The sequence below is a fragment of the Calonectris borealis genome, chromosome 2, assembly GCF_964195595.1.
Source record: "Calonectris borealis chromosome 2, bCalBor7.hap1.2, whole genome shotgun sequence".
In the NCBI taxonomy this organism is placed as follows: domain Eukaryota; kingdom Metazoa; phylum Chordata; class Aves; order Procellariiformes; family Procellariidae; genus Calonectris; species Calonectris borealis.
Genome location: NC_134313.1, coordinates 102,745,861 through 102,773,806, shown reverse-complemented (window position 1 = coordinate 102,773,806; position 27,946 = coordinate 102,745,861). Strand labels below are relative to the sequence as shown.

General features: G+C 37.0%; 1 protein-coding gene across 13 annotated transcripts in view; it reads right to left on the bottom strand.

Annotated features, from left to right (window-relative positions):
- The window catches only part of CDKAL1 (CDKAL1 threonylcarbamoyladenosine tRNA methylthiotransferase), a 434,025-nt gene that overhangs the window by 72,778 nt on the left and 333,301 nt on the right, over nt 1-27,946 (bottom strand). For all 13 annotated transcript variants that reach the window (XM_075142821.1, XM_075142824.1, XM_075142820.1 and 10 more), the window contains one exon: nt 24,308-24,370. In XM_075142821.1, coding sequence (XP_074998922.1) covers nt 24,308-24,370 — 63 coding nt within the window. The remainder of the gene's footprint in view (nt 1-24,307; nt 24,371-27,946) is intronic.

Below are 27,946 nucleotides of genomic sequence, written 5' to 3'. Positions count from 1 at the left end.
ATTCAATCAACCCTTTTTATTTAGAAGAATTATTGTTATGATATGATTGTTCCAGTCCCTTGCATTTGATACATCTAACTGCTATAGTGTTCTGCATGTTGACATCTATTCACAAAGAACATGGCTGAACTGAGTTAAGACCTTAGGACGATAACTTTTTGTAGTCAGGGCAAGACCTTAAGATATAAAATGTGTAAATCCAACTCAGCTCTGATGGTTCATGTCATCTTGGGCAGCAGGACAGCACTGGGTAACCAATGGTAGTCTGAGCTCTAAGCCAATATAGCTAACTTTTAAGAAATATGATTTGAGGGAGATTAATACCATTGCACCACCACACCATTAATAACCACTTTCATTCAAAATCCCCTATGGAGAGTGTTACCACTATTATTTTAAACAAATGCACAATGCCCTGGAAACACTTGGATCCAAAGGTACAAATCCCAACAATTCCATGAAATTTACCTCATTTTTTTACTGTTAGTAGAAATAAGTGACCAAGTTAACAGGGATGAGCAGCTGAGGTCACATTTGCTTCCTCCTTGTGCCTTGCAAGAACTGGGTGGATATAAAGCAAGGCCTCCTTTCCTTGGAGGAAAATTTCCAACAAATACAGACTGTTAATATGGGAAGCAAAGGTGCAAGAATGGCAAGAAATTCACTCAAGTTTCTACACAGAGCAGTGCTGGGGACACAAGTAAGGTTGCAGTCTCCTGAGTTTCAGTCCAGAGAGGATTTGCTAACTTGAAGCCCAGCAGTACTTTTTTGAAAGCAATCTTCTGATGCAGAATTTTGCTTACTATTCTGGCTCGCTCTTTCCACTTCCCCAGTGTGTCCATCCCACTTCTTTCTTCCTCCTCTTCTCTCTTATCCTCAACTCTAAGAGGGTAAGAGGAGGTTTTTGAGGAGAGGTAGATGAAAGAGATGGGAATCTTAAGGGAAGATCCTCAGCCTCCAGCATACAGAATCGTGGGACTCTCGCTCTCGTTGCTCTCCTGCCAGGAGTGCAGGACACAAAAAATTGACCTATGTTAGCAGTATCACATTTCTTTTGTGTATTATTTGTGGAAACAATGGGGAAAGGAGTATATATCTATTACACGTATTCAAGGACAAGTCCCTCCTCCAACCCTTTTTTAACATTTCTCATGTGATCTGCTTAAAAGTGTCTTTTGAAACCAAACTAAAGCACTGAATGTCCTAGGTAATCACCCTAAACTCTCACCTTTACAGCTTCAGAAGTTGGCAAGTATGAGAGAACACACCGAAGATAAAACATATGGTTTCTACTCCAAGGAAAAAAAAAAAGGTAAATCAGGCCAAGTTGTTTCCATATTTTTCAATATGATTTAAATAACAGACCTGTTTTCTAGCCCTGGACATATCCTCCAATGCACATGCTAGTATCATTTCCAAACTGGGGGGGAGGGAACACTATTTAGAAACTGCATTCCCTACCACCCACCCCCCTTTTGAGAGTTTCTATCTTCTTTGACCCAATGCCAACATGATAATTTCACACAAAACAGGAGTGTAGGAGGATATTATTGGCACTAAAGCATGGGAATAACCTGGGGGAGGAAAAGCATTTTTCTTATTCCTTCCTTAAGCATAACTTCTGAAAATAAAATAGGGGGGTTTGGACAGAAGAAATGTCTTTTTTAGCACAAAAGGCAGAAGATAAAGAGGTCAGATGAGAAATCATAAAGTATGGGAGGAGTAAAAGGTTTACAAGAGAGTACTTGGAAGATTAATTCAAAGCAGGAAATATATCCTAAATTTAAATAAAGGAGAGTTTAATTTTTTCCCTCCTTACCTGTAACATAGGAATTGGATGGCCCACAGGGATTTACAAAACGTGCTTTATCTGTTCGGTGAAGGGGAGAGAGATGGCCGGCTGCAGTAGGCATACGGGAATGACAAATATGGAGCATTATCATTATGGCCAGAGCAAAAAGCAGCACTGCAGGGTGCTGACTCTGCCTGGAAAACACACGTCTTTCCAGACCCTCCAGTCACCAATGCATGAGCAGTCCCACGAGCTTGACAACAAGAGCTCAGTCCTCCAGCTTCCATCAGCTGATAAAAGACAAGTTGAGCTTCAGGAAAAGTTCTTAATTTTGCTCCCTTGTTCATACTTCCTTCTACTAATGCCCAAGAAAGAAGCTAGCAAGGGCAGGATACGGTAATAAAAAAGAACAAGGAAATATGGAAGCCGATTGCTGACTTTGTTCCCTGTAACACTGAGTCCCACGCTTCATGACCTGTGTGTATCTCCCATCATGTTATATTCTAAGTACCTGCACCTATTTCTTCAACAGACACCAAGAGGAAGCTGCTGCCAGCGCAACAGTCGGGATTTTTCCATGACACAGTAAAACCCCGCTCCATGGGGAAAGCAGACATTTTTACAGAAGTCTGGGAGGAGGCTGCTAAAACCAAAGCAAGCTTTTTTAGGTACCTCTTAGCTTTCAGAATACCACCTGTGTATTTATACCACTCCTTCTCATTTCCTGGGAGGAAAATTCCCTACACAGAAACACAGGGAGGCTTCCTTGCCCATATTATGAGTTTTTCCATTTAAAAGAGCATCTGGTCTAACGTGTGGGTTTTAATTAAATGCAATCATTTGTAGTTCTGAAAAATATATACAGAAGGCCATACTGAATCAACATAACTGCAGTCAGTGACATCTATATTCCACAATAAAACAATAAATACTCCACAATAGTATAGTTCTAAGATTAAAAAGGGGGGAAAGTAATTTCAATGAGTTATGGTCTGTGGTTCCTGCTGCTATTTAAAAAAATTATATATCCTTTGATCTTTTCTATAAAGAACAAACAATACTTACGCTGCAGTGCAAAGAAAGCCTGGCTTTCTACTGAGTTGAGGCTGTATTCATTTATTAAAGAAGGAAAAGGTGACTACACGGAAACCAGTGCCATGAATCATTCCAATAATTCAGAAATATGCCACCCAGCTGCACGTATCTCTTAGAACCATATGCAAAACATTAATGTACTCAAGCAGGCAGATTAGCTCAAATAATGCTCTAGCCTAGTAAGAGAGACGTCTTTTTGTTGGCTTGAATAAAACCGTACAACTTCATAATATGCAAATCTGAGACCAGCTTAATTGTACTTGATTGTAGGAGATGCTATGTATGACAAGAGATAGAGTTGCTTCTATTAGGGAAAAAAGTGCCAGTTACATCTATAAATCACAATACTAATCAAATAAATATAATCCAAATATCCCTTTGAGAAAATACCGAATTAAGATGCTTTTTTTGGTTAGTCTTTCTGTTTCCACTTGCTTCTAAATGTTTTCCTCTGGTTATGCCACCTTCTTCTTAATTGTCTGACCCACTGTCCAACCTCAGCCTTGCACAACTTACGCACTACTCTCTTCCTCCTTGTCAGCCACAAGTGCAGTAGTTCTTCCCTTCACTACTACAAATAGAAAAGGAAAGAAAAAAAGCTACAAAAAAATTCTGAAGTTGATTGTATATGCTGTACTTCAGTACTTCATAAGAAAGCAGCAAGGTAGGAATCAGAGAATCCCCCTTGTTCCTCTAAGACTCAGTTTTGTCATCTTAAGCTATAGCATAGCTCAGGAAATCCAAGATGGCTCAGAACATTGAGTAAATGAAATGGGTAGCAATACCCTATCCTGTTGATTTTAAAATAGTGGTGGTGCAGCCACAATCGTCTAAGGATACAAAGAAAAGCAAAGTTCATAGGGTAAACTATTTATTTTTTAAATAAAATGAGATTAGCTGATATAGTTGGGAGAAACAGAGGAGCTTTCAACAGCCTGAGAGTTTGTCTGGTTTATCTAACAGTAGCAATTTGTCTAATAAAAGACATTATCTCTGCATACAGACTGTCTCTACGAACTCTGAAGTTATCTTTAGCCAGAGAGCTTTCCAGAACAGCACAAGGCACATGGCCTGACCAGGATGAGGCTTATTTAACACTGGTTCTACAGATAGGAACTTCACTGGCTTTGATGGACTTTACCATATTCTCCATCCAAGATTTTTTTCCTGTAGAAATGTGTAGAAAGAGGAGTACTTCATGTGTCCTCTACAGTGATCTGCAACTCCACAGTGGCATTTAGCTGAGCTTATCAGACAACTGTGTCCAAACTCAGAACTATGGCTTTGACCTGCATATTTGAGATTTGACACATGACTTCAACAAACTTCCTCTGCCATGACACTGCATTTGTAAAAACAATCAGGACAGTGCTGTGTTCATATGTTCTCTGCATGAGATTTATGAAAGGTCAGTGAACTACCCTGGGCTCTTCTGAGGCAGCAGAGGTCTGACTACTCATTAAAATACACAACAGTTAAACTTGGACAAGATGGTGCAGAAGATGAAAATGGACCTTCATGGAAGTTTTACATAAAAAGAAAAAAAACCCAAGCAATGTCTTTAAAGGTTTTCTCATTCAAGAGTCCTATCCAGTTAAAATAAGATTTCACATCATATTAGTTCTAATGCAATCTTTCTCTCATTCTGACACAGAAATAAAATCAATAATTTACTGCGCATCCACAAAAAGACTTTATCTTTAATTTTACCTTGCAAATATAAAACCAAACAATTTTACCTTATGTACTGCAGTTAACTGCAAGTGAATTTTACTTCAGAAGACACAAATTACAATGGATTAACTGCCTGATCAAGTAGGAATAAAAAACAAAACAAAAACCAAAATTAGTACTGAGATTCATCTATAAAACCAAGTGTAGCTGAAGGCTGTGACAAAAATGCCATAAACATCTGGAAATCACTGGTATGGCTTTAAGTCAATGAAATACAAGCACAGCAGGAAGCTCCCCTTTAACTGTCTAAATGCAGCTTGTCAGGGTAGTGTTAATTGTCTTCTCTTGCTTTGCAGAGATTTGGTGCATGCAAACATGGAGATGATTTGCAACAACCTAAATATGCCTGTAAAAAACAGGTAGATGATGATTCAAATGGCATGTAATCTTCCTGAGATTTAGGATTAGGCAGAAACAGCCAACTAATTACACATTCTGTTTGTTTTAGCTGAAGGAACAATGAAGGTTTTACAGTTGCTTCATTCATCACACATTTTTCAGTGTTATGTGGCAAACAATATTTATGTCTTTCCTCAAGTGAAGCAGACATTGAGTCTGGTAGGACTGCTTTTTCTTTTTTTAGGCATTTGTTTCTTCATTTGCTGGTTTTCTCATATATAAGTCTCTTGAGGTATATCTGAAGGCACATTCACCTTGGTATTTGTAAACAATGTTTATAAGAGTCGCACCATTTACAAGGGCATTTCCCAATTCACAACACTTTTTGAGGAGAGGGCCCAGACATTAAAAAAAGTCATATGTGTTTATTATCGACTACAACGGTTTTGTGGGATTTTGTTCTTCCCTTTTTTTTTTTTTTTTTACTGATTGCATTTGTAACACTGCTCCTTTTGTCACTAGCACTTTTTCTAGGGTTTCCGTACCTGGAATATTTCGTTGAGAGCAGAGTCAGCATATAACATATATAGGAACAAGTTCTACTCTGTAGAAAACTTTAAAGGAAAAGCAGTAAAAGGTGGCAAGACCCTTTTGTGTTTTTTAAAACAAGAGATCTAAGTGACTTAAAGGAGCAATTTTTGCTCCTTTCTGGATCCCATAGGGAGCCTCTCCATGGTCGGGATGTCTGCAGCATGCTGTGGGAAAACCCATCTGGGCTCTGTCCGATGCTGCATGAACGTGTGGTTCTCAGCATCAGAAGGGATATGAGATTCACTCACTATCTCTACCCCTTTTTTTATTCTATCTTAGTAAAGTGGCTATTTTATTTAGCCATTTTTTGTCGGGCCTTTTTATGGAGTTCCAGAAAGAGCCCTGCACCATCTCTACGTCTCTCTCACGCTCCCTGCTCCACTGCAAACAGCATCTATTGTAGATAGATACAGAACTGAGCGTGTAGAGCAAGAAAATCACATCTGAGAACATACCTGCTTGTCCTTCAAAACAATCTGCTCCCCCAGCAATTCCTGCATGAAATTCTTATAATCTTTTTTTAAATTTTCAGGAACAATAAAGGACTTCTTTCTGTTGCCTAAGAAAAATACTTCATTATACTAAACAGACACTTTCAAGATGAAAAAGTATTCACAAAATTTTCAGCAAAAAATTCTAAGTGACTGAAAAAAGTAATGAAGGTAATGATGCCCCATCTTGTATATTTCTGCCATTACAAAAGCTTTCTTTGCTTTACATATAGGGTATCTAATTTCTTAAGATAGCTTGTGTTCAGTTCTTAGATAGAGTTGCTGTCATTTGGTACATAAAACCAAGTACCATATAATTGGGATTCATGGCTTCACACACTGCTTTCATTATGCATGCTCACTGCAAACAGTTTCAGTGTGGGTATCACTTTCTTAAAATAAAGTGTTTAAAAATAATTAAGTCTTCTACATGAGGTCACCTTTTCTCAAGGCACAATGTGATCTTTAATTAATGTTGGAGATCCTATATTTCTGACAGAAAGACTATGAATGTGTAGACTTTATAAAAATGCTAAAATTAAAAAGTGAAGCAGGTGCTTCAAGTTCCTGCAGAGACGTGCAGATTTTTGGTTACAATTTTTAAGTGCCTATTCATTAGGCTCTTCGTAAGACAAAGCTGTGCACAGAGCCAGCTGGCTTTCAGGTACTTTTGCTGCTGTCCAATGTATTAAACCATGAAAGTGGTGCAGCATAATAATTCAGGGGCTGAGACCATGAGTACAATTAAACAATAACAAAACTGAAGATGAGGAAAATGTTTGAAAGTGGAAAAAGCAGCAGTAAGACAGCCAGAAAAATACTACTTCACTGGATATTCTGGAAAAAAGTAGTCTATCCTAAATCAATTTTGTTTACATGGAAGAAAACAGAAGGTTGCACTTGAAAAATTATCCAGTAGTTTCAAATCTCACCATGCTGAAATTAAAATAAAAATACTTACGGGCACTGTCCACGACATACCACCAGCAAAGAGGAGTTCAAAATACTGAAACAAATAAAAGTCCACCTTCATCCCTCCTCACCCCCCCGATTATTAGAATACCTTTAAAGTCTTCAATTGTAGATATGTAAGTTAAAAATAATTACTTTAATGTGGATACAAATTACTGTGCTTGTTAAAAAGATTTTTTGTTATATAGCATGTTTGTATACAGACTTGTATTTGTGGCATAGCACAGCACAGCACACATAGCAATAAATCTGTAATATTTATATACACACACTTAGGTGTAAGCCCAAATTTACACCCCCAGAGACAAGGGATATCACTACTAACAGAGCCTCACTTGGAATTTATCCAGCTTTTGAACCATAGACTAAGTACTATTTTTATTTTCTTGGAGAAATAAGGTAAAATTTATCATATTCAGGCAACAACAGAATGGCAGGGTTCACAAGACAGATGGTGCCTGAGTACCACAGCAGTTGTCACTTTGTTGTTCGCTGCTGAGGAAATACAGCAGAACAATAACTTCTGACTGGTATTTGACTTAGACACACAAATACGTATCAGCCAAGTCTGCACCTTACATTCATACATCCCCACATGCCTGACATTTTTCCTATAGAATGCAAATTCCTTTTTCCCCACAAATCAGCTGCTAGTGATTTTTAATTCTGCATAATTTATAGGTGTCACGGTTTTGGCTGGGGTAGAGTTAATTTTCTTCCTACTAGCTGGTGTAGTGCTGTGTTTTGGATTTAGTACGAGAATAACGTTGACACACTGATGTTTTAGTTGTTGCTAAGTAGTGCTTACATAGTCAAGGACTTTTCAGCTTCCCATGCTCTGCCAGGTGCACAAGAAGCTGGGAGGGAGCATAGCCAGGACAGCTGACCCAACTGACCAACGGGGTATTCCATATCATACGACGTCATGCTCAGTACATAAACTGGGGGTTGGTGGAGGAGGGGGATCGCTGCTTGGGCATCGATCGGCAGGTGGTGAGCAATTGCATTGTGCATCACTCACTCTGTATATTCTATCATTATTATTATTATTATTATTTTCCCTTCCTTTTCTGTTCTATTAAACTGTCTTTATCTCAATACACGAATTTTACTTCCCCCCGATTCTTTCCCCCATCCCACTGGGGAGATGGGGAGTGAGTGAGTGGCTGCGTGCCGGGTTAAACCACAACAATAGGCCTCAGCTTAGAAGTCAAAAGTTATCTTACTTTCCAGAAGAAAACAGGCTGATACCTTATTTCAAATATTTTAGTGGAACTGGAATTTTGGCAAGATTCTGAAAGACGAGACTGTTCCTCAAAAATCACAACTGCCACCACAATACACACACACAGATATTAATTGGTAATTAACTTTCTCTTCTCATTGGCTCTATGGAATTATGTTCATGGAATTATGTTCTTAGAACCATGGTAAATTGTAGTGAAGGAAAAAAATACACCAAAGCACAGCAGGTCTCTTTCTAAAGATAATTTTGAGAGCATTCTCAACAGAAATGACGTATATGCTTGTGATATAATGGCATATTATCTACCACTAAAGACAAAATAGCTTTCTTGGCAATAACATTATCGTATTTCCAATATGAATAATCGTATTACTTTGATACAGATATGAGGCATTCCAAAGGTAATGTACTTTCAGTAAGTACTTTCACTTTCCCTACTTCCATGAAATGTTTTGATGTACAGGCCCAATTTCTTACCAGACGCACAGAGGTTGGCCAGTGTACACAACCAACTGTTGGCACAGTGTTGCCAACCATTAACAGAGGAATATATGCTACATACCCACAGAATACAATCGATAAAGGGCTCTCCTTCCCCTTAAAATTACACGCATCACAAGAAAAGGAATTACTCAAAGACAGTATTTATAAAGGAGTTTAAATGCACCAAAACCCTGTATGTAGTCTCACAAAAGTAGGAATCCTTTGAAAGAATTTAAAAAATCTTCACATGTATACTCTCCCAGATTATTATTCATATGAAAACCTGTAGAAAATTTGTTTTTAAATACAAACAAGCAGAATTTTTAAAAATAACTACCGATGGTATCTGTTTTCAAAACCCAAACATCCTACAATAAATTGACATTATCCTTTGATACAATGTTACTAATAATCAGTATAACAGCAAAACCAGATAGTAGTATATTAAACAGCTCTGGAAAGGAGTCTGTTAAAAGGTTTAGTCATCCTATTTGCTGATTTGTTATTGGAAAGCTTCAAAAAAATGGAATATGCATATAGAAGCTGGTAAACCTTAACAAATTTAGAAGTATTTACTCCTTACATTTCTTTCAACATAGGGAGTGACAATAAAACCAAAAAAGAAAGTAACAAAAATTCAGTCCAAAAATACAACCCAAAATTCAACTCTCTCTGTTCTCCATATTGAAACAGAAACAAAAACCACAGTGGAGTTGAGATAAGATAACAGGCAGCATCACTACAGCAATGCAGGGCATATTTCTACAGAATTAATTGACTGGCATTGACTTCAAGAAGCTAAGTCATTAAACCTGCATGGACTAAGATTGACTGGAGTTGTTTAGTTGAAAAGCGTAGACAGGCCTTGCATTTCAGAAAATATGATAATATAAAGTTTCTTCATATTGAGCTGCTTACTGAAAGTCGTCAGATGAAAACACCAGTAGTCTGTATCTACTGGTGACAAGTTGGTGTGGGCAATTTTCCTAAGCTGACATGTACAACTTTGGAAAGAGATGAAAGGAGATCCACGATATAAATGTTTCGCTTTTTAGGGATTTCCATTAACCATCCTGCAGGCCCTGAACTCACCCTTTGACACTACATGCCAGTGTTTAAATGACAATATCAATGATTTTTCAGTTCTCAGGAAGACACTTGCAAATATATTTTACCTTTTTCTCCATGTTTTGAAGTGTAATACAGTAGTGGATATATCTTGTTCATATCTCACAAAGTTCAGAGGATCCTTTCCAGAATGCTACTATAAACAACTGTTGTTTTCACTGTAGACCTTTGCTACCAACGACATATTGGGCTGCTCCAGCTTCCACAAGCCTGTATGCTGATGCTGCTATTCTAAGCTGGATAATGAGAACACCGGGGAGCGGTATGCGTGTACTGAAGGCTCCTTCCGAGCTTGAGGATCCAGGCTTTTATGAATAGTCAACAGGGAGCTTAGGAGAAGATACTGATTATGCCTGTTGGCAAGACTTTAACTTTTTAACTTCCATAATGTCTCGGAGGTAAACAATAATTACAATGATTCAGGCAAAATAAGGTGGGAGTTCTATATCTGGGAGATAGAGGCAAAATTACTCAAGATCAGTTGTTGATTTACTAGAGAACTGTAACTCAACACTGGGCACAGTCTGATCAGTAGTGTGGCCGTGAAGATCTTTTTAAAATCCTCCTTGGCACACAAATGAAGATGGTGCTTTTGTAATAACGATTAAGCAGGTTTTGTTTATCCTAATTTTCAGCATCTATACTTAATTTAACACAGATTATTGGTGAATTATGATTCTCTCAACCACAGATGTCTATTTTAAAAAACTGTGAGACTGTAAACAAACAAACAAGCCTTGTCTTTAAAATAAATGTACAAGAAAACATGAACGCGTTAGAGGAAGACAACAGAAAAAGCAAAGTTTTGCAGAAAACTGTGGAACCGAACAAATGAGAGGCAGGGTGCTCTCAGCACCTGCACAGTACCAGACCTTAAAGAGCTTTATATCTTTATTAAATATAGTGATTGAATTTTCTAAAATCTTCCTCAAGAACTGTTTCTTGCTGTAGTATGTCAAACAACTTTCTAACACGCCATTAGTTTTGAACCCTAAATACAGCTTTAAATTATAAAGAATTCATGCCAGATGTCTCGAAATAAACCTCATCTACTCTACAGAGAGACATCATCAAGCCTGGCAGAAATAAAATTAGAACAGGAAGTTTTGCTTTAGTTGGTGGGATTATGGACGAATGTTGCTCCACCTTCCTGCTAAGTTATACATGGAATTCTTCTGTACCTCATTCTTAAGGTATTTTCACAAGCAAAGCAGAGGGAATAATAAATTAAAAAAAAAAAGATTCCAAAGTACCTGCAAGCTCTACTAATGAGAATATTCAGAAAAAGTGAGAGAAAATAGGGCAAAAAAGTAAAAACAAGAAACAAAAAGCCACAAAAAACCCCAACAATAACGCAATTTATAGCTGTCAATGAAAAATTGGTGGCTGTGATACTTCCACACCATTTGATTGGTGAGGAACACCTAGGAAAACACACCCAGTGTGACCAGTAAATGTTGGATTTCTTACTAAGAGTATAAAGTATTGCTGTCTGCCCACCATTTCATGGAGTGTTATATCCATAGCAGTATAGGTGGAAGGGAATCCAGGGCAGCTTCTCATCCCATGGTCTTTGAAAATTTAAAAGGTGAAGATTAAGTGGCTTCTGAAACCTAACATCCAGGTCATGGCTTCAATGTGACAGGGTATACCATAGGACAAATTTTTCCCTTAAGTCATATTGTAAAATATCATAGAATGAAAGCAACCTAATGAGAAAGAGTATAGATAACTGCCTACTTGTACATTAGAAATCCGAACAAAATCTGGAACACTTAACAGCTGCATGTTGGCTGATTAATTCCTACATACGTATTGGGAGACTATTAATTTTGCTAATCCACCAATACAATACCTTAAACACGCTATTGTCAAACTCTGTCAGAAGCCCTCAATATGGCTGATTACTGACTTTTGTATATTGTATGTATAATTAAGATTCTTAAATTTTCCCCAAGATGTGAATTTAAATATGACAATTTTAAGATGTTCTACACATACAGAATTTAAAACCTGATGATGTTTTCTCTCAGAAACCGTTATCTCAAGCTATGTTTACAAAGAAGCAAGGAACTTCAGCATACCACTGAAGCAGCAAAAAGAGAAATTTTAAGGTTTACTTAAAACAGTTAAGATGCAACTCAAATGCTTTAGACAAGTCCATTGCTCTTAACAGAAAACAATGTCAATATAGGCAGTCACTATAAACAGCTGATAGAAAGCAAAACAGATTAAAGTTAAAACAGTAGGATAAAATCAAAATACGGGCATTCGTAAGTAGAGATTTATTGAGACACCTATTTATCCCAACACAAACTGTATGACAGGAATGTTGCTCTCTTTTGTATGACTGGAACCTATAGGAATTAAATACATAAACACATATATACATGCACTTTTCTTTTCCACATACGTGTACTTATTAAAAAAACCTGTCTAAATTTTCTTAGTTCGGAATATGATTAATGCAGCCTATCAGAAGCCAGATGGTGCAAAACCAGAGCCATCAATCAAAATGAAAAGACCACTGAGTGCTATCCAGAGCGATGTGCTCTCAAATGGAATTTCTGGTCACAGACCCTAACACGCGATGTGCAGGGGAAGCCATAAACATCGCAGCACTGCCCCTGAGGAACAGCCAGAAACACATCAGGCTTTGTTAGGCAAAAAACCTGGAGAAGTAGTACTTGCTGCTGTAGGCTCTGACTGAGAAAGGCTCTGCAAGCCAAATATATGTACTTTAAATAAAAAATTAAAAGCAAGCTCTTTAATGAGTTTAATAATGTTTGCACTGATGACAGTATCTGTCAAATTGCACACTTGCCATTTGATTTAATATGGGATTGTGCCATACATTACAAAGCAGCTGCCACTGTCTGTCTGACACGTGAATTGGTATTTAATGTCTGTTCCTGCACAGGACTTACAAACGGTTCATATTTTTAGCTTTATATTACACATTTTCTGCAAATGTTCTGTGGAAAATAAGGTTGGGGTTTGCAACGTGAAACAGTGATGGCTTATGTCTTGTAAGGTTTTGTACCAAGCAGGCCTTTTATATAAAAAATAAGCTTGTAAAAATAAAAACATGAAGGAGCATAATTTGCCATACACATGCCTCATAAATGATGCGAGAAATATTAAAGGAGATGCAAAAATGAGCAGCAGTAAGAACACATAGGTATTTTTTCCTGAAAAACACATGACAGTAGGAAATAAAGGATTTGTCAGCATGACTGCTTGTATTTGCAACCTGAAGTGTTTTATCACAACACCTCTCTTATGCGTGCTACATATATAAAATTTCTCAGAAATATATTTTGGAAAAAAAAATCTCATGCTGTGTTTTAAAGACCTTTGTGAACTACTTGCATATCTATCTTTTTTTCTATAAGGCTAGATGACTAGGTATGACTACCATGATTGTATGAGGAAAGGGTGAAAGGAAAATTAAACATGACCTAAAGCAGCATTTATATGAACTAAAATGTCATCTTTAAAGATCAACCTCTTAAGTTGCTTTCAGTGATATTAGAAAATGCCAAATTTATCACAAAGAAATTGTAATGCTCCCGTTCCTTTAAGGAGATATAAACCCTCCATTTTTATCCTGATGGATCATGAGATACCAAAACTTAAATTCACCATTGGCCCCATAAGCCTCTTACACTTCAGATACTGCAAATCAAATAGAGTCACTATAATTACAGGAAGAAGCTACAGCTTCTTGGAAAGATGATTTTTTTGACGTTGGAATCTCGCCAAAATTTGAAATGATGAAGTAAATTCTAAAGAAGATGGTTGCCATACAAGACTCTCAAGCGGGAGCCTTTCCCTCAAAAAATGCATGGAAGGATGGATAATTTATTTTATCCATCTTTGGATGGATTTATCCATCTTTTGGATGAAAACTATTTTATGTTCATAAAATGCCAGAATACAGAGGAAAAATAATACAAAGAACATGCCATATTTAAGGAATGAAATATACTTTGTTAATGTGCATTTATAACAAAATCCAGGTTTGTACCTCTCTTCCTACTTACAGCACCATTCCTTCCTTCTGATACACTAAAGTTCAAGTACAGCTGAAATCAAATCATGCGTTTTAGATGCTTCCTTCTGCCCTGAACTGGAACCTAAACCTCCACGGTATGTCTACACTACAGAGTGAACTCAAAGTCTACTGACTCTGAGCCTCCATCCTTGAACTAGGTTTGGAAGTCTTTCAAGCCTACCTGAATCTACATGAGTAGAGTATATGTTAGTATCTGGGTAATTTAACTGAACGTTGCTAGTTTTACTGTAAGCATGCATACTAAATCACCAGAGCACTGGCATCCTCCAGTGCTCATCCCACAACTCTCAAAAAGGACAAGCAATTGATAAAAAACATAAGATGTTTTTCTCGTTACATCTGAATACAAACACCCTCTCTCCCTGAAGACCATGAGCCCTTTCCTCAGACACAGGCAGACTGAGTGCACGACCACTGACAGCACTTTTGTAAGAAACCTACATTTCAGATGCAGCTAAGATAGATGCTTTGCTGCAGGTGACAATCACCTAGATTAACTATGCAAAATCCACATGGTTTGCTAGCAGATTCTGAGACTCCTCCAGTTGCCCTTCAAAGCAAAGGACTCGAGCTCACGCTGAGGGTAGCCTAACAAGTTCCCTGCGCAGAACAAGCTAAAGCCTAAATTCTACGTATAGTTTTCACGATTACTTTACTCAGACTTGTTTTTTCAACTGTATGATAACTAACCTTTCTTCACTCTTTTAAGTGGGATATAGTACAGAGAGGAAATGATAACAAAATAAAAGCTAGAGGAGTATTTCTAGTTCAAAGAGTTTGAATGACAGCAGAAGATGGAATCGTAGCCAATGCTGATTTATTGCAAATTGGGAAAAATGTGATCCCATCCTTCCTTGACTGACTTACTAGATGATACTTGGAATCAATCTCAAATCAAAGTTTTTGTTGATGATGGATTTTCGTGTGTGTGTGTGTATATGTAAGGCTATGCAGAAGAATATTGAGAGAGGATAAGGAGATCAACATTTCCCTACTCTTATTATCACAAAGACACAAAGCTGGAAAATACACACCTGCTTCACAGCTTTATATCAAAGGGTCATTAAAACATGCTTTTAAACAGGAATACGGAAGAAGAAAAGTAAATGGAATATGTTCATTCCATGCAAGAAAGTCAAAATCTTACCCAAGATTTTGGGTACCAGAGGATTACCCAAAGTCTTCCGAAAATAAAAGCACTGATGCCAACTTGGTTAACATCTAGAACTTTAAATAACGTGTCAAATTAATTCAAGTACACAGAAAGACTGTAACAATTTTATGAGCAAAACCAACTATTGTTCTCCAGTGAGAAGACAGGGAACAGAATGTAAAGCTAGTTATCGTATCCATTAGCGAGGTTCCCAAAACTTGGGCCTCTAGATATGTAATTAATTTCAAGCAAGTGAGCTCAAGAGCTTGGTCATAGGAATGCTTAGGTCAATAGCAAAGTTTAAATTCTTGAATAGTGAAGAACTCTACCACCACCGCTGTGCGTGGGTTCCCATGACATTGCGCTCCTGCACTGCTACACCTGCTGCGCTGATGCCTTCCCCTCTGACAGCAATATTGTTTCCCACAGCCACTTTAATGCCATGACTAAGTGTAGCTGTAGAACCAAGGGGCTCCATAAAAATAGAGGAAAAAAACCAAGAAAAACGGAAAGGCAGGTGAATTAAAGTTAATGGAGAGAGAATACAATGTTAATACCTGAAGAAGATATTAAACAAAGAATAGTTAGGTAGGAAGAAACAGAAAAAAGAAGGTAGACTACACAGAGAAGAAATAAACTTTTTTGGGGGGCAAGAGAAATGGCAATAGAATAAAGAAAGAGGGAGGGGGAAAAAATGAAAGAAGGTGAAAGATAAGTGGGAAATCCAATCCACTACAAACTGCAGGGCCACAGAGAGATACAGGTCAAATGAGATGTTAGGGAATGGGAGAAGGAAAGACACCTGAGCTTGATCTGAACTTGAAATGACCATAGAACTATTAGTTATACACTCCATCACATTGCCAACACAAGACTAAAGACAGCTTAAAAGAAATTTTAACAGGGCCAGGCCTGTTTACTTTTTGTGATGTCAAGGTTTTCCAGCAACTAATTTTAGAAAACCTAAAATACCTTTCTTTTTCATACTTTTGTGTCAGTACCACAGTAATGATGGACAAACCACATAAGCGATACAAGACAAGCAGCAAAAGGTAATGCTTTTCTCTGGAAAATAACAAGAGGATTAATGCGCTTCTAACAATTTGTTTTACTTGAATTCATATGACAGATATTTAATGTCACCATAAAACTTGTCTCTCATTTTATATTTCAATACTTTTTTCAAGGCAAAATACTTATTTGAGGCAATCTGCTATACCAGGTAGCATTTGCATGCTGTACCAAGGAGAAAAACTGTGAAGCAGATGACCACTATTTTCATGATTATTTAACTGAAAAAAGGTATAGATGTTTTTACATGAGGAGGAGGGGTATACGTGGATTACATCAGCTTATTTCTTAAAACTGTTCTCAAGATCATTAATGAAAATATTTCAATAATACATAGGTACCTGTGAAACCTTGTTCAGCGTCTAAGCCTGTGCATCATCATATAACATTATCTTTGTGTATAGATGCAACCATGATTTGACAGACTACTGTTAATCGTTTTTTAGAAAGGATAGAAAAAATACCTGTTTAACCTAAACCAGGAAAAGCCTCCCTTGTGGTTGATAAAAAATGGGTAGCAATCCCAAACAATTCAGTTAGCATCAGACAGGGTTAGATGCTTTCAATATCCAATTACAGCAAAAATTACTAGCATTGAATAGAGTTTTAACCAAAGTGTTAAGCACCACCTCTTTGTATATACTTTAGGTTTTGCATAAAACAAAAACAATAAACAAACAATTGGTTTTACAGCAATAAATTCAGGAATTGGGTTTGTTTTTTTTTTTTTTTTTTCATTTTCTGGATGCAATACACACTTCAAGTAAGACTGCAAGTCTTTTATCCCAACATTTCAGCTGCAGAATTAAGACAGAGCAGATATGCCTTTTTCTATGTAGCGTTTCATTGCATTGCTTTCCTTGTTTCTTCTCCTATTCTCTACAAAACCCTAAAACAATTCCTGGTATTTGAACAGTCATTTCCAAACTGTCTGTATATTAGCTCGCTCTGTTACAGATGGCATAAACTTCAATGCAGCTAAGAGTTAAGTCAAGAAAAAGCAGGAGCTTTTGAGGCCATTAGATTTTCTTCACTGTCATCAAGTAATGTTCAAGTGTGCCATTAGCACAAGGCCACTGCACTGCTCTTCCAAATAGAAATTGCTTTTCTCTTTCAGTAGTCTTCTTTGAAGCCTCACATCATATAAAGAGCACAAAACAGCTTCATGTAACCTCCTCCAAAAAGCAGTTCTGAACACAAGGGAAGGGAAAAGAGAAGAAAGGATGTAGGTTACAATAAGAATATTTCCATAAAATGCGGTCATATCTGACATCTGAGCTATTAAATTAAACCTGAAATCTATTTTGAGGCAGGAGATAGCAAAAGGCTCTGTCTCTTTTCAGCAATAACCTAGAAATCTTTTTCATCTTACAGAAGAACAATTCAAAGCACCTGCTTTAGGAAATTCAGACTGTGGCTTATATCACAGGCATTGCAACCTCACAGTCGCCTTATGATTTAGTACAATGCTGTTCCTGGAATAAATGGAAAGCAGGTTAAAAGGGTTTTTGTTATTTTCCAGAATCATATACCCAAGTCATTACCCAAAAAATCTGAAGGCTGAGATAGTATCTCAAAACTACTTTCTTTTTTTCTGGCTCAAAAAGCACTTCCACTGCACATGCACATCATACAAAACACAGCTAATATCTGAGAAACATTACTGTCCTTCGGAAAAATAACAAGAATTGCTTGTGTTTTTCAGCAGTTCTGAAATTTCCCATTTCCAGACTCCAAGCAGCATCCAAACCTGGTTTACTTAAACATGCTAGCTGTCATGCCTCATATGTAAAACAAACCACTTCCTAATGCCAGTGGCTATGAAAGATGGCCAGCAACAAACACAGAAGTAGAAGATGGCAAAGTCTGGGAGGTCAGAAACTACTGAAGGTACGAGCATAGATTATTGAAAGATGTAAATCTCACCTGCCAGATACGTTTAATGCTGCAACTATATTTTAGTCTTTCACTAGCTTTTTTTAAGAAACTACTCATAGAATCATAGAATAGTTTGGATTAGAAGGGACCTTTAAAGGCCATCTAGTCCAACCCCTCTGCCGTGGGGAGGGACATCTTCAAGTAGATAGCAATACTTTCAAATCTACAAGTGTCCAACATTTCAATTTACATGTCCCCTCATGTAATCACATCATACCACACTGCAGACACATCTTCAAAAATAAAGTTTTCAGGATCTAATTAACAGAGTAGTATGGTGATGCCTGCCATTAGAGAGTTAGCCAACAACAGGCATTTTAGAGTTGTTTCTTTCAGTAGACATCAGAATTTCTTTTGTTCAATTTTCCATTTGTGAAGGACGCACAGAAGGTCCAGCTTCCCTGAACGTGGGAGAAAAATGAAAGGAAGCAGCTCACTGGTAGGAAAACTGGTCCCAACAGAAGCGCTTAACACTTCCTATCTCCCCCTGTTTCTGCTGTTTAACTAAGCAACCCTCACCACGGTGAAGATGGTTTCACTGGTTCTCGGTGCCACCACCGCACTCTCCATTGCCCTGCCACAGCCTGCGGTCCCCAGAGGCCACCAGGAACAGTACAGGGGCCGGAAGGAGTGCAGCAGTTGACAGGTTTTGCTACCAGAAGCCAACTGACTCCAATCCCTCACCCCTTACCTGGGACTTTCCTCTTGCTTTTGGATACTTCATGTTTCGCACAGGTGCCCGTGACAGTTTCCAGACAATGCCACAGCCTTGGGCATTGCTATGATTAATATTTTGTGTTATTGTCAATGAAAACCACTTAGACCATACAGATATGCCTCCACAGGCAGTGCCAAAAGAGATCCTACCTGTTTGATAGTGGCTCCTGTCTGTTTCATTATGAAAACACAGTTTCGCCCCCTCATTACTTACAGCCTCTTTCAATGTGCAGTAGTATAATTTTCTAATTTTTCTGACTTACAAATGCCTCAAACTCTCCAGAGGAGCTACAGAACCCAGCAGAAGAGGTGCCCTACAACCACAGTTTAAGGATGCTGACATTAGATTATTTATTTTCTGTTAAAAATTGCAGCAAGAGTCTGTGCGCCATTGAAATAATTATTATTTCAATAATAATTGAAAATAATTATCATGGTAAGTCTGTAAGTGACAGCAGCTATTAACACCTTAACTTTAAGGATAGCCATACATAATCTTGTTATTAATCTTCCTTGAGTCAGTTATGCACACATCTACCTTTATCAAAGCCAACGGAATACAGGACTCACCCCCCTGCCTACTGAAATTGCTTACCAGGCTAAGAGGTAGCCAAAAAAAAAGAAAAAAAAGAAAAAAACAAAAAAAGAAAGCTTTTTCTCACTTAGTTGTGTATCTTAATACAATGGTCCATTTAACTTGCCAATCACACAGGCATTGTCTATGGGGTTTTAGTTTTTTGAGTGTTTTAACATTTCCAGAACACATTAATAAAGAACATTTTAAAGCATGAGGCTTAAAGATTTTACAATTATTTTAGTAGTATTTCATCAATTAGAGCACATTTTGAAATACTAATTTATTTTTTTAATCCTGAGCACTGTCAACTTGGGAAAAAAGTCTCTCAAAAACCTCTTCAAATCACATGAACATAGGCTTTATTTCTGACTTGGCTGGACGCCGTATATACTAAAATAAATCACTAATGCTATAAGACATGACCTTATTTTTTCATAGATCATACCCTATTCTTGAGCAAGAGATTCAGGTTGCAAAAGGCAGAAACGAATCCAGAGCTGAGTTTTAAGCACAACTCTCAGGATCTCTCACTGTAACAGCACAATGCTGCCAGAGGCATGTATGGACATGCCCTAAGGTCTCTCTTTCTGGCTATCCTCTCAAGAAGGTAGAGCAGCAAAATGAATAGTAGTCCTGCTATACTGTGTTTACTATATGTAAAAACATTCTTTTGCAGAGCATAAATTGACTATTATAGTTTTAAACAACTGCTCCTAGACTGACTACTTATCTAACAAAAAGAAGAAAAGGAACTAGGAGCTCTGTACTCCTGAATTTGGACACTTTCTGCATATTGGATCCTGAAGCTCATGTTAAGCTCCTCAAACCTGTTGTATTGACCAGGTAACCTGCTACCACAACTGCCTTAATAGCTTTCAACAAACTGGGTCACAAGTTTTAAAGGGCAAACATCATTTGGGAGAAAGATACTAGGGGAGTTAAATGTCCACTGCAGACAGAATAAAATCCTTGCTGTGCACAATGTGGAACCTCACAGTGTACACACATAAAAGATTCAGCAGAAATTACTTGTGTGCAAACATAATCTTTCACTAAATGAGCTAGTAGAAAACTGGCCAGATTATAGCTACAGGTAAAAAGAGCTATCCTCAAATATCTTCTTTTTAATTTCAAATCACTAAAACTGTTGTTGGTACAGCTTTATAAGGATGTAATTTTTATCTTATTTTTCTGATGGTCCTAGAAAAAGATAAACTGTACATATAATTGGAAGAGCTGTTCTACTGCTAACTAGAGAAAAGCTACACAGCAGTCAAAACCTGACTCTCAAGAAAGCTAGACTATATATACTCCTAATCTACATAAACACAAGAAAAAGCAAGTATTTCAGAACAAGGAATAGCTTCGTCTACAAATAGAGTTCTATGTATTTTTACACATGCTAACTGAAATAAGTTTGAACAAATGGCAATCAAACACCCACCTGGAACAGCTTTTCATAATCAAGATATATCTCAGCATTTCCTAAATAATTATTTAGTTTTGGAAAGAATGAATTTTAGAAGATATTTACTTATTTTAACAACAGAAAAAGATATCTGAGAAAAGTGAACTTTGTGTATGTGTCTGACATCAAGAGTTCAATACATTTGCCCTGCATTCAAGACTGATGCTACAATGAGCTTCGACAGTGGCACGGTATCTGAAAGACCCACAGGTTCCATAGTAGGAGGCTCTGCAAGCACTACTGTGACACTAGATGAAAGAGAAGAGAATCAAATCCCCCTGGATAGGATAAGTATATAACCAAAGGGTAATTATTGAGATTTGCCATTGTATGATTTCATCTGAACAATAAGAAGGGCAACTAGATGGTAAACTATACATATTTAGGCATTAAAGAATACAGGAGCTTAACTACTCTTCCTCTGCTATCAGCAGAGGTAGAATATCTTCCACTTTTCCATCCATTTTGCATAAAAGAATTTAAAAGCTCTGCCCCCTCTGCTGCTGAATTAAGGCCTCGCTAGATAGAAGATAAGGCTCCACACCTGGAACTGGAAGAAAAAGGAAATCCTTGCTTTCCCCCTCCATAAAAGAGCTGGCTTTTCACCTGGGAATGCAGAACCACAGACATTTAAAATGTCTTTCAGGATGCAGTAACTTGCACTAGATAGGAAAACTGAAGCAAAATTTCCAGGAATAGCTACTATTTCTAATAGCTGTTGGTCTCCTGACCAAGCATAAATAGTCACAAGTTTAGTAAGGTCAGTGTAGTTACTCCATCAAAACATCACTTTCTGGTTTAGTGAGCACAAGCTTGGAAGAATGAACATTTTCTGATTAATTTTCTCTTTTCTATGCGATATCCCAAAGGATGAAGTACTATCAAATGTCACTAGACAGTCCTGTTCCAGCCACTGTAGTTCATGAGCTTCCTTTTTACATCTGTTTCAACTACTACTACCAAGCTCCAACTTATCCTTTAAGGTTATCTCTTTTCTACTTTAGAAAGGTTCTCCGAGAAAAACCTTTTAATCAACCAACTAAGAATCCTGGAAGCCAGTAATTCAAGTCATTCGTGCCATGATCCTGCATCACCAACACTCTCGCAAAGCCATCAAAAAAATCTCCTTTTTATGCTTACTGAAAATAACCTACAAAATAGCAAACAATCCCCTCAAAAACCAGCCCTTCTGCCATGTAAATCAGACAAAACAGAAATACAGTAAAATTAATACAGATCTCCACTTGAAAATAACTGTATTTTCAACTGATGTTGATTACTGTTAGATTTAATATAAAAATTAAAAGCCCTTCCCTGGACTGCAAAAATTGTGAAATTGACAGCTGAGGTGGCAATTAAAAGCACAGAGCAAGAAATCTGCAATGAATTTGTTGCAGCCACTACAAATAGTAAGTAATTAGCAGAAGGAAAACCTTCACTGTCAAATGGAAAATAAGGAAAGATCATTGTTTTAATAAACTTTCATTTGTCCTTTTTTCCCCCTTTTACTCTTAGATATATATGCAGAATGTGCTTGGAAGCAGCAAAAGAGTGGAGCTTCAAAAATCACTCATCAAACAATTGTGCTACTTTTAATAATTTATTAAAGGTCCTAAAACAAAGATCAAAAGGGAATATATCTAAGCATTTATATTCAATTCCACATCGCCTGATGACTAATTTGTAAAGAGTGCACAAGTCTTCACAACTGAAGCCAAAATCATTTGAAGATACTTTGATATAATGCCACAAAGGATGTGAGCAGGAAGGCAGCAGGAGTTACAAATGGCCAAGCTCCATTAAAAGTGCTAATAAAAGAATAATGGAATTTCCTTGTACTATGAATAAAAAGTGTTTGGCACAGGAGAATTTAGACACGTAAAGGAATATCAAAGCTTCTGGTTCATCATTTGCTTCTCCTTATTAGATCTTAATTGACTTACTATTACATTTACCTTATAATGCTTCTACTAAAAGAAGTAATGATCCCATTCAAAATCTTGTCACACTAATTTCCTTTATTCCTCATTTTTCTTAATTTTCACAAGCCCTTAGTATCTGCTTTACCAATCCTTGTAAATAATGCAAGTCTATCTATAAAAAAATACTTCGAAGTGATGGATTTAACTTGAAATGATATATATTTATTAAAATTATAGAATATACCTACTGTTTGACAATGATTTTTTTAAACTGTGAATTTTCAAGTTGCTGGTAACTATGGTACTCTCATAGAAACAACCTACGTGATAAATTTAATCCATTAATATTTACACAATGTATTTCTTTCTCATAGACATACGTGTAGTTACACACATACACGCATGTGTTCATACATACAGATAGGTGCACATACATTCACACTTCTGCCACCTTCTTCCCCCAAATATAAAACCTAGCTAATTTTTCCAATGTACAGCTATTTGGTACATGGCCAGGAAAAGAAGGGGTAGAGTTCAGAACGATCCTTTGAAATGTCTAAACAAAAAAATGTTTCAAATCTTTCTTTTTTGAATGGATACTTGCAAAATCACATACACTTTGCAAAACAGAAGTAGCAAAGACAGCGATCTCATACTGCTGACAAATTGTTAAAGGATTTAGTGCACTTGCTTAAAAAAACATGCCCACAGATGCATCCAGGATAGGAAGAACTCCCCGAAAATATTTACAAACCTACTTAACTCTCCTTCAATCTGCTGATTAATGCTCTCTTCTGCATAATGTCTACAAAAACCCCATGACAAATAGTTATAGCACAGAAATGCTGTGATCTCTGTCTCCTGGTTCTCCAAAATCTTCTTGTAACGGCTTTAATTTTTCTTATTTCACATTGGAATGTCTTTAGGAAAGTGATCTTCTTTTCTTATCCTATAGTATGTGATATACTAAACAAGGGGTTTTTTTACCAGGGTTCCCAGACTTTACAAATAAGGCTCAAGTTATAATGATGATGTGTATTTCATCTTCTTCCCCCAGACAACCATCAGGCTTGTTAGCAAAGCAGTCTTTTCCAGTGATGCTTCCAGAATCAATAGATAATTCATTAGTATCATGTATCTCAGGGCCTAATTGACACAACAGGCTAAGCAACATACTCAAGGGTAACACAGTTTCTAAATAGAGAGAAAAAAAAGAGGGGAATCCGATACCACATATGGTCACTTTGCAGGATTTAGTGTCAGTCTATAAATTATACTTCTATGAGGTTAATGTGAGTCATTGGTTTCACAAATCAGAAAATGCAGCTTTTAAAGCTTGGCTTGAAGAAACAAAGAAACATTTATATGGTAGCATAATTTAAGTAACATGAATACCCTAGCGCTTTCAATTTTATAATTTCCTCTCATTTTTGCATTAAACATGAAATATAGTTATCACGAATGTTTGGAATTATTCTTAAAAACAAACGTAGGTAGTATATTTTTTCTTACCTTATGATCATATGGATTGTATGAATGAAACAGCTGGGACAGATCCTTTGTTCTCTGTTTTTTCTGAAAAGTAATATTAATAAATAAACTGTATTAGAAAAGTTAAAGGAAAAAGAAAGAGACTACTGATTTAAAAAGCTGTATGCAGGTACAAACACATTCTCTCCCCACTTTGTTAATGGAACTGTAGGTATGAAGAGCAGTGTATGCAGATTAAGGATATTAAATATCACAGGAAATAATTAACATATATATTAACAATGTTAAGAACATATCCTTAATAAATAATAAACACTAATCTATGGAACATCAGTGGAATGTGTAAACAATTCAGATTTATTTTAATTTCTGCAAAATAAATCATAAATGATGTTTTAGAATACAGATAACAAAACTTGAAGATTAGGCTCCGATCTTGCAAAGACTTGCCTACTATTCTAGCACGTACATGCAGTCTTGCTTTATAGCAGATTAGGTTTAAAGGAAGTCAGTTTAAAGAAGAATCATTTATTATTTTTCGATTTCTTTTGATGCTAATACTCTCACATTGCCTTGATTGTGGAAAATTAATAGATGGGATGCCATTTAATGCCAAGGCAAAGGGAAAAAACCTCTTTCTGTTAAGAGCAAAGTTCAAAGACAAAACCTGCTTAATCCAGCTTCTACTGAAATCAATGAAAGAGCTTTCAATGATTTCAGCAGATGTTAAATAGGATCTCTCAGCTGCATCCTGTGGAGGGGGGGGCAGGGAGAGGAGAAAAACACCCTTCATCTTTAATGCAGAGACGAGTCACAAATAAGTTTAAAGTTTTATTATGTCAAAATAGACGTTGACTTATGTCATAGCTCAGGAAGGCAGAGCATTGCATGTCGGAAACTGTGTAAAGGGGATTCAACTACAAGAACTCCTTGCTTACAGTCTTGTACCATTGTTTTATTCTAGCCATCATTTCTGTGAAAGTAGTTTTCCAACTAAACTGGTAGGATCATGTTTCCAGCATGCTGGGAACTAAATAGACAGCTCCATGACTGCAGTATTAATTTTAACTTCTGGAAACTATAGGAAAATGTAGTAATTTTTGATTATGCAAAAGGAACTATGTATTTCCTTTCTTTACACAGTTTTTATTTTCAGTGAAATGTTCAGACGCAGCAACTTAGTCATAAAAGCTGTAACTTTAGTTACTAGTACAAATTTATGACAGCTGGATATTTCTGAGTCATTAAAGGTATCAGATTAATATTACTACTTCTGTGAGGTCCCTACCTATGTTTTAGTTACGACCACTAAAGAGTCAAGAAAATAATTTTTTACTCACTGTCCCTCTTCAAACAAGAACTGTAAATTTTATTTTCAGTATGAGAAGGTTACTTCTGTCATAGACAATTCTATTCAATTACCCTAAGTAATACCTAACAGGACTTGTTTCTCCGAGTTTACTAAGGGGCTTTAAAAGTAACAGAAGTGATATTAAAAAAGACATTTCTGTTAGTATAGACCTTCTCAGCAATCGAACATGCCTTTGCCAAAGAAAAGATCTCCCTTAGTAGAGGAACCTTCGCCCTCTAACCCCCATTAATACCTCTTTTATTTCCAATGGGAAAAAACCCACTCAAATGAAAGCATCAGGTAGCACAACCCAAATTCCATCACTACCCTACAATGACTTCTTTCCTGGTAGTACAGTTATACACAGTGAAAGTACTTAAAATACTATAAAAAGGATTTGGAGAAATGTGATAATAAATTGAAAAGAGGTATCAAAATGATTACATAAAAAGGTTGATTAAAAAATTTAATGTAGAATCACGCAAGAAGTAGACAAAAGCATTTTAATTTGGAATCTGGAGACCTCCACTAAACTTTCTAGGAAAAAAACTGCACAAAATCCAGAAAAAGTCTAATTTTTGCTTTTTTTTACCGAAGACTATTTCTCTTGAATCCATTTTGACGGCACATAAAGTGCTTTTGAGTATTTTTTTTTGCAATAACTTTAATAACACTCAATAAAGTTATATGGCAGAAGCCCTCCTATCCTTCACCCTCAGACTCTGGCCAAAATGCTATTTACACACTCAGCTAGACAAGATGAAAAATGAAGATAGCTACCCTTACACAACACATTGACATAGTCTTCCACTTTTTATTATACGAAATTATGATTTCTTTTCTACCTTTCCACAAAAGGTGGAAGTTTTGCTTTTTGTACAAAACCAAAATGCTCCTGACTGGGGAAATCCTGGAAATTCATGACACAGAGGAACATGGAATGGAACTTCTGGAGATGCACATGGAAAAACGCTGCCCCCAGGATGCCCCATATGCTTAGGTGATCTAAATCTAAAGAGCGTTTGACTACTTTGTAGGAACTCTGAATACACAGAGACAAAAATGTCTTAAGCACAGAGTTAAGGTTGCTTAGTGATAATTTGTGTCTTTTTAGAACACAGAGTTCAGCTTAACTCAGATCTCTCAAAAACAGAAACAGAAAACATTTCAAAACACAGAGACTAAGAAAAGGACACGGAATTCATGCTGCTATAATGGTAACCCCTTCAACTCCTACAGCAGGCATTAGCTACATGGTATTAATAGTAAGTTTTTTACATGAGAAAAGACACGGTTCCCAGCTCACCTGTAAGCAGTGTAAAGCAGAGAGTAAAGCAGGCCTCTCCATGACTAGACATGACAGAGGAAAATAAGGAGCCCAAAAGCTCCTTCTCCTTCACTGCCTCCAGTGGACTTTCAGTCCCTAAACTGCCTATTTACATGCATGTCCCCAGAATTTCTTTCCTTCATACTCCTATTTCTCCTTCCTTGGCTTCGTCCAACATCCCTTTCAAGTATTCTCTTGACCAATAAAAAATATTTTTCTTCCCCCTGTGTTCCTGCTCTTTCCCTTTACTGTTCTGATTCCCCACTCCTTTGTTCTGTACCAATAATGCTGTCAAAATCACATGGTAAAAAGACACTCAAAAAACCCTTCTGATCTTGGGCAAATGTACTGTTCCATCGTACTGTTCCACGTACAGCAGCAGTATCGCTTTCAAACATCCTCACAGATCTGCATAGGATATATTTAAATGTATTATCTTTCTGAAAAAAATTCAAGAGCCTTTCCAAAGTCACTATATAAATTAGCACAGGGTATTTCCAAAAATGAAAAGACCTCTTTGGAGTCTGACAGCACCATCAGACTTCTACATTATTTCCGTACTTCTCTCAGGCTTGCCAGATATTGATACAGCCTACGTTCAGTGACCACAGAACATTTTCTTAAACCAAGTTACTCTTGGCAGTGGGTTACTTGCAATACTCTTACTCAGTCTGGCTGTATATAATTTGGTGCAAAAGCATTTGACACGTAACAAGCCAGAGATACACTATTCCTCCACAAACTTTTCCAGTACTGGTTTGCCAACAGGACAGTCAGAGTCAAGCATCACTTGAGATAAATACCATATGACTAATAAGACCAGTAAAGCCTCAATCTGAGAACTGTGCACAATTTCCTACTCGTGCATTGAAGCAAGCAGGGGTGTATGAAGTGGGGATTTTTTGAAGCACTAGTAGCAGGCCATCTGGGGATCTGCAGCACAGTACCCTATTAATAGAGAAGGAAGGGCTTTCCCTGGGTG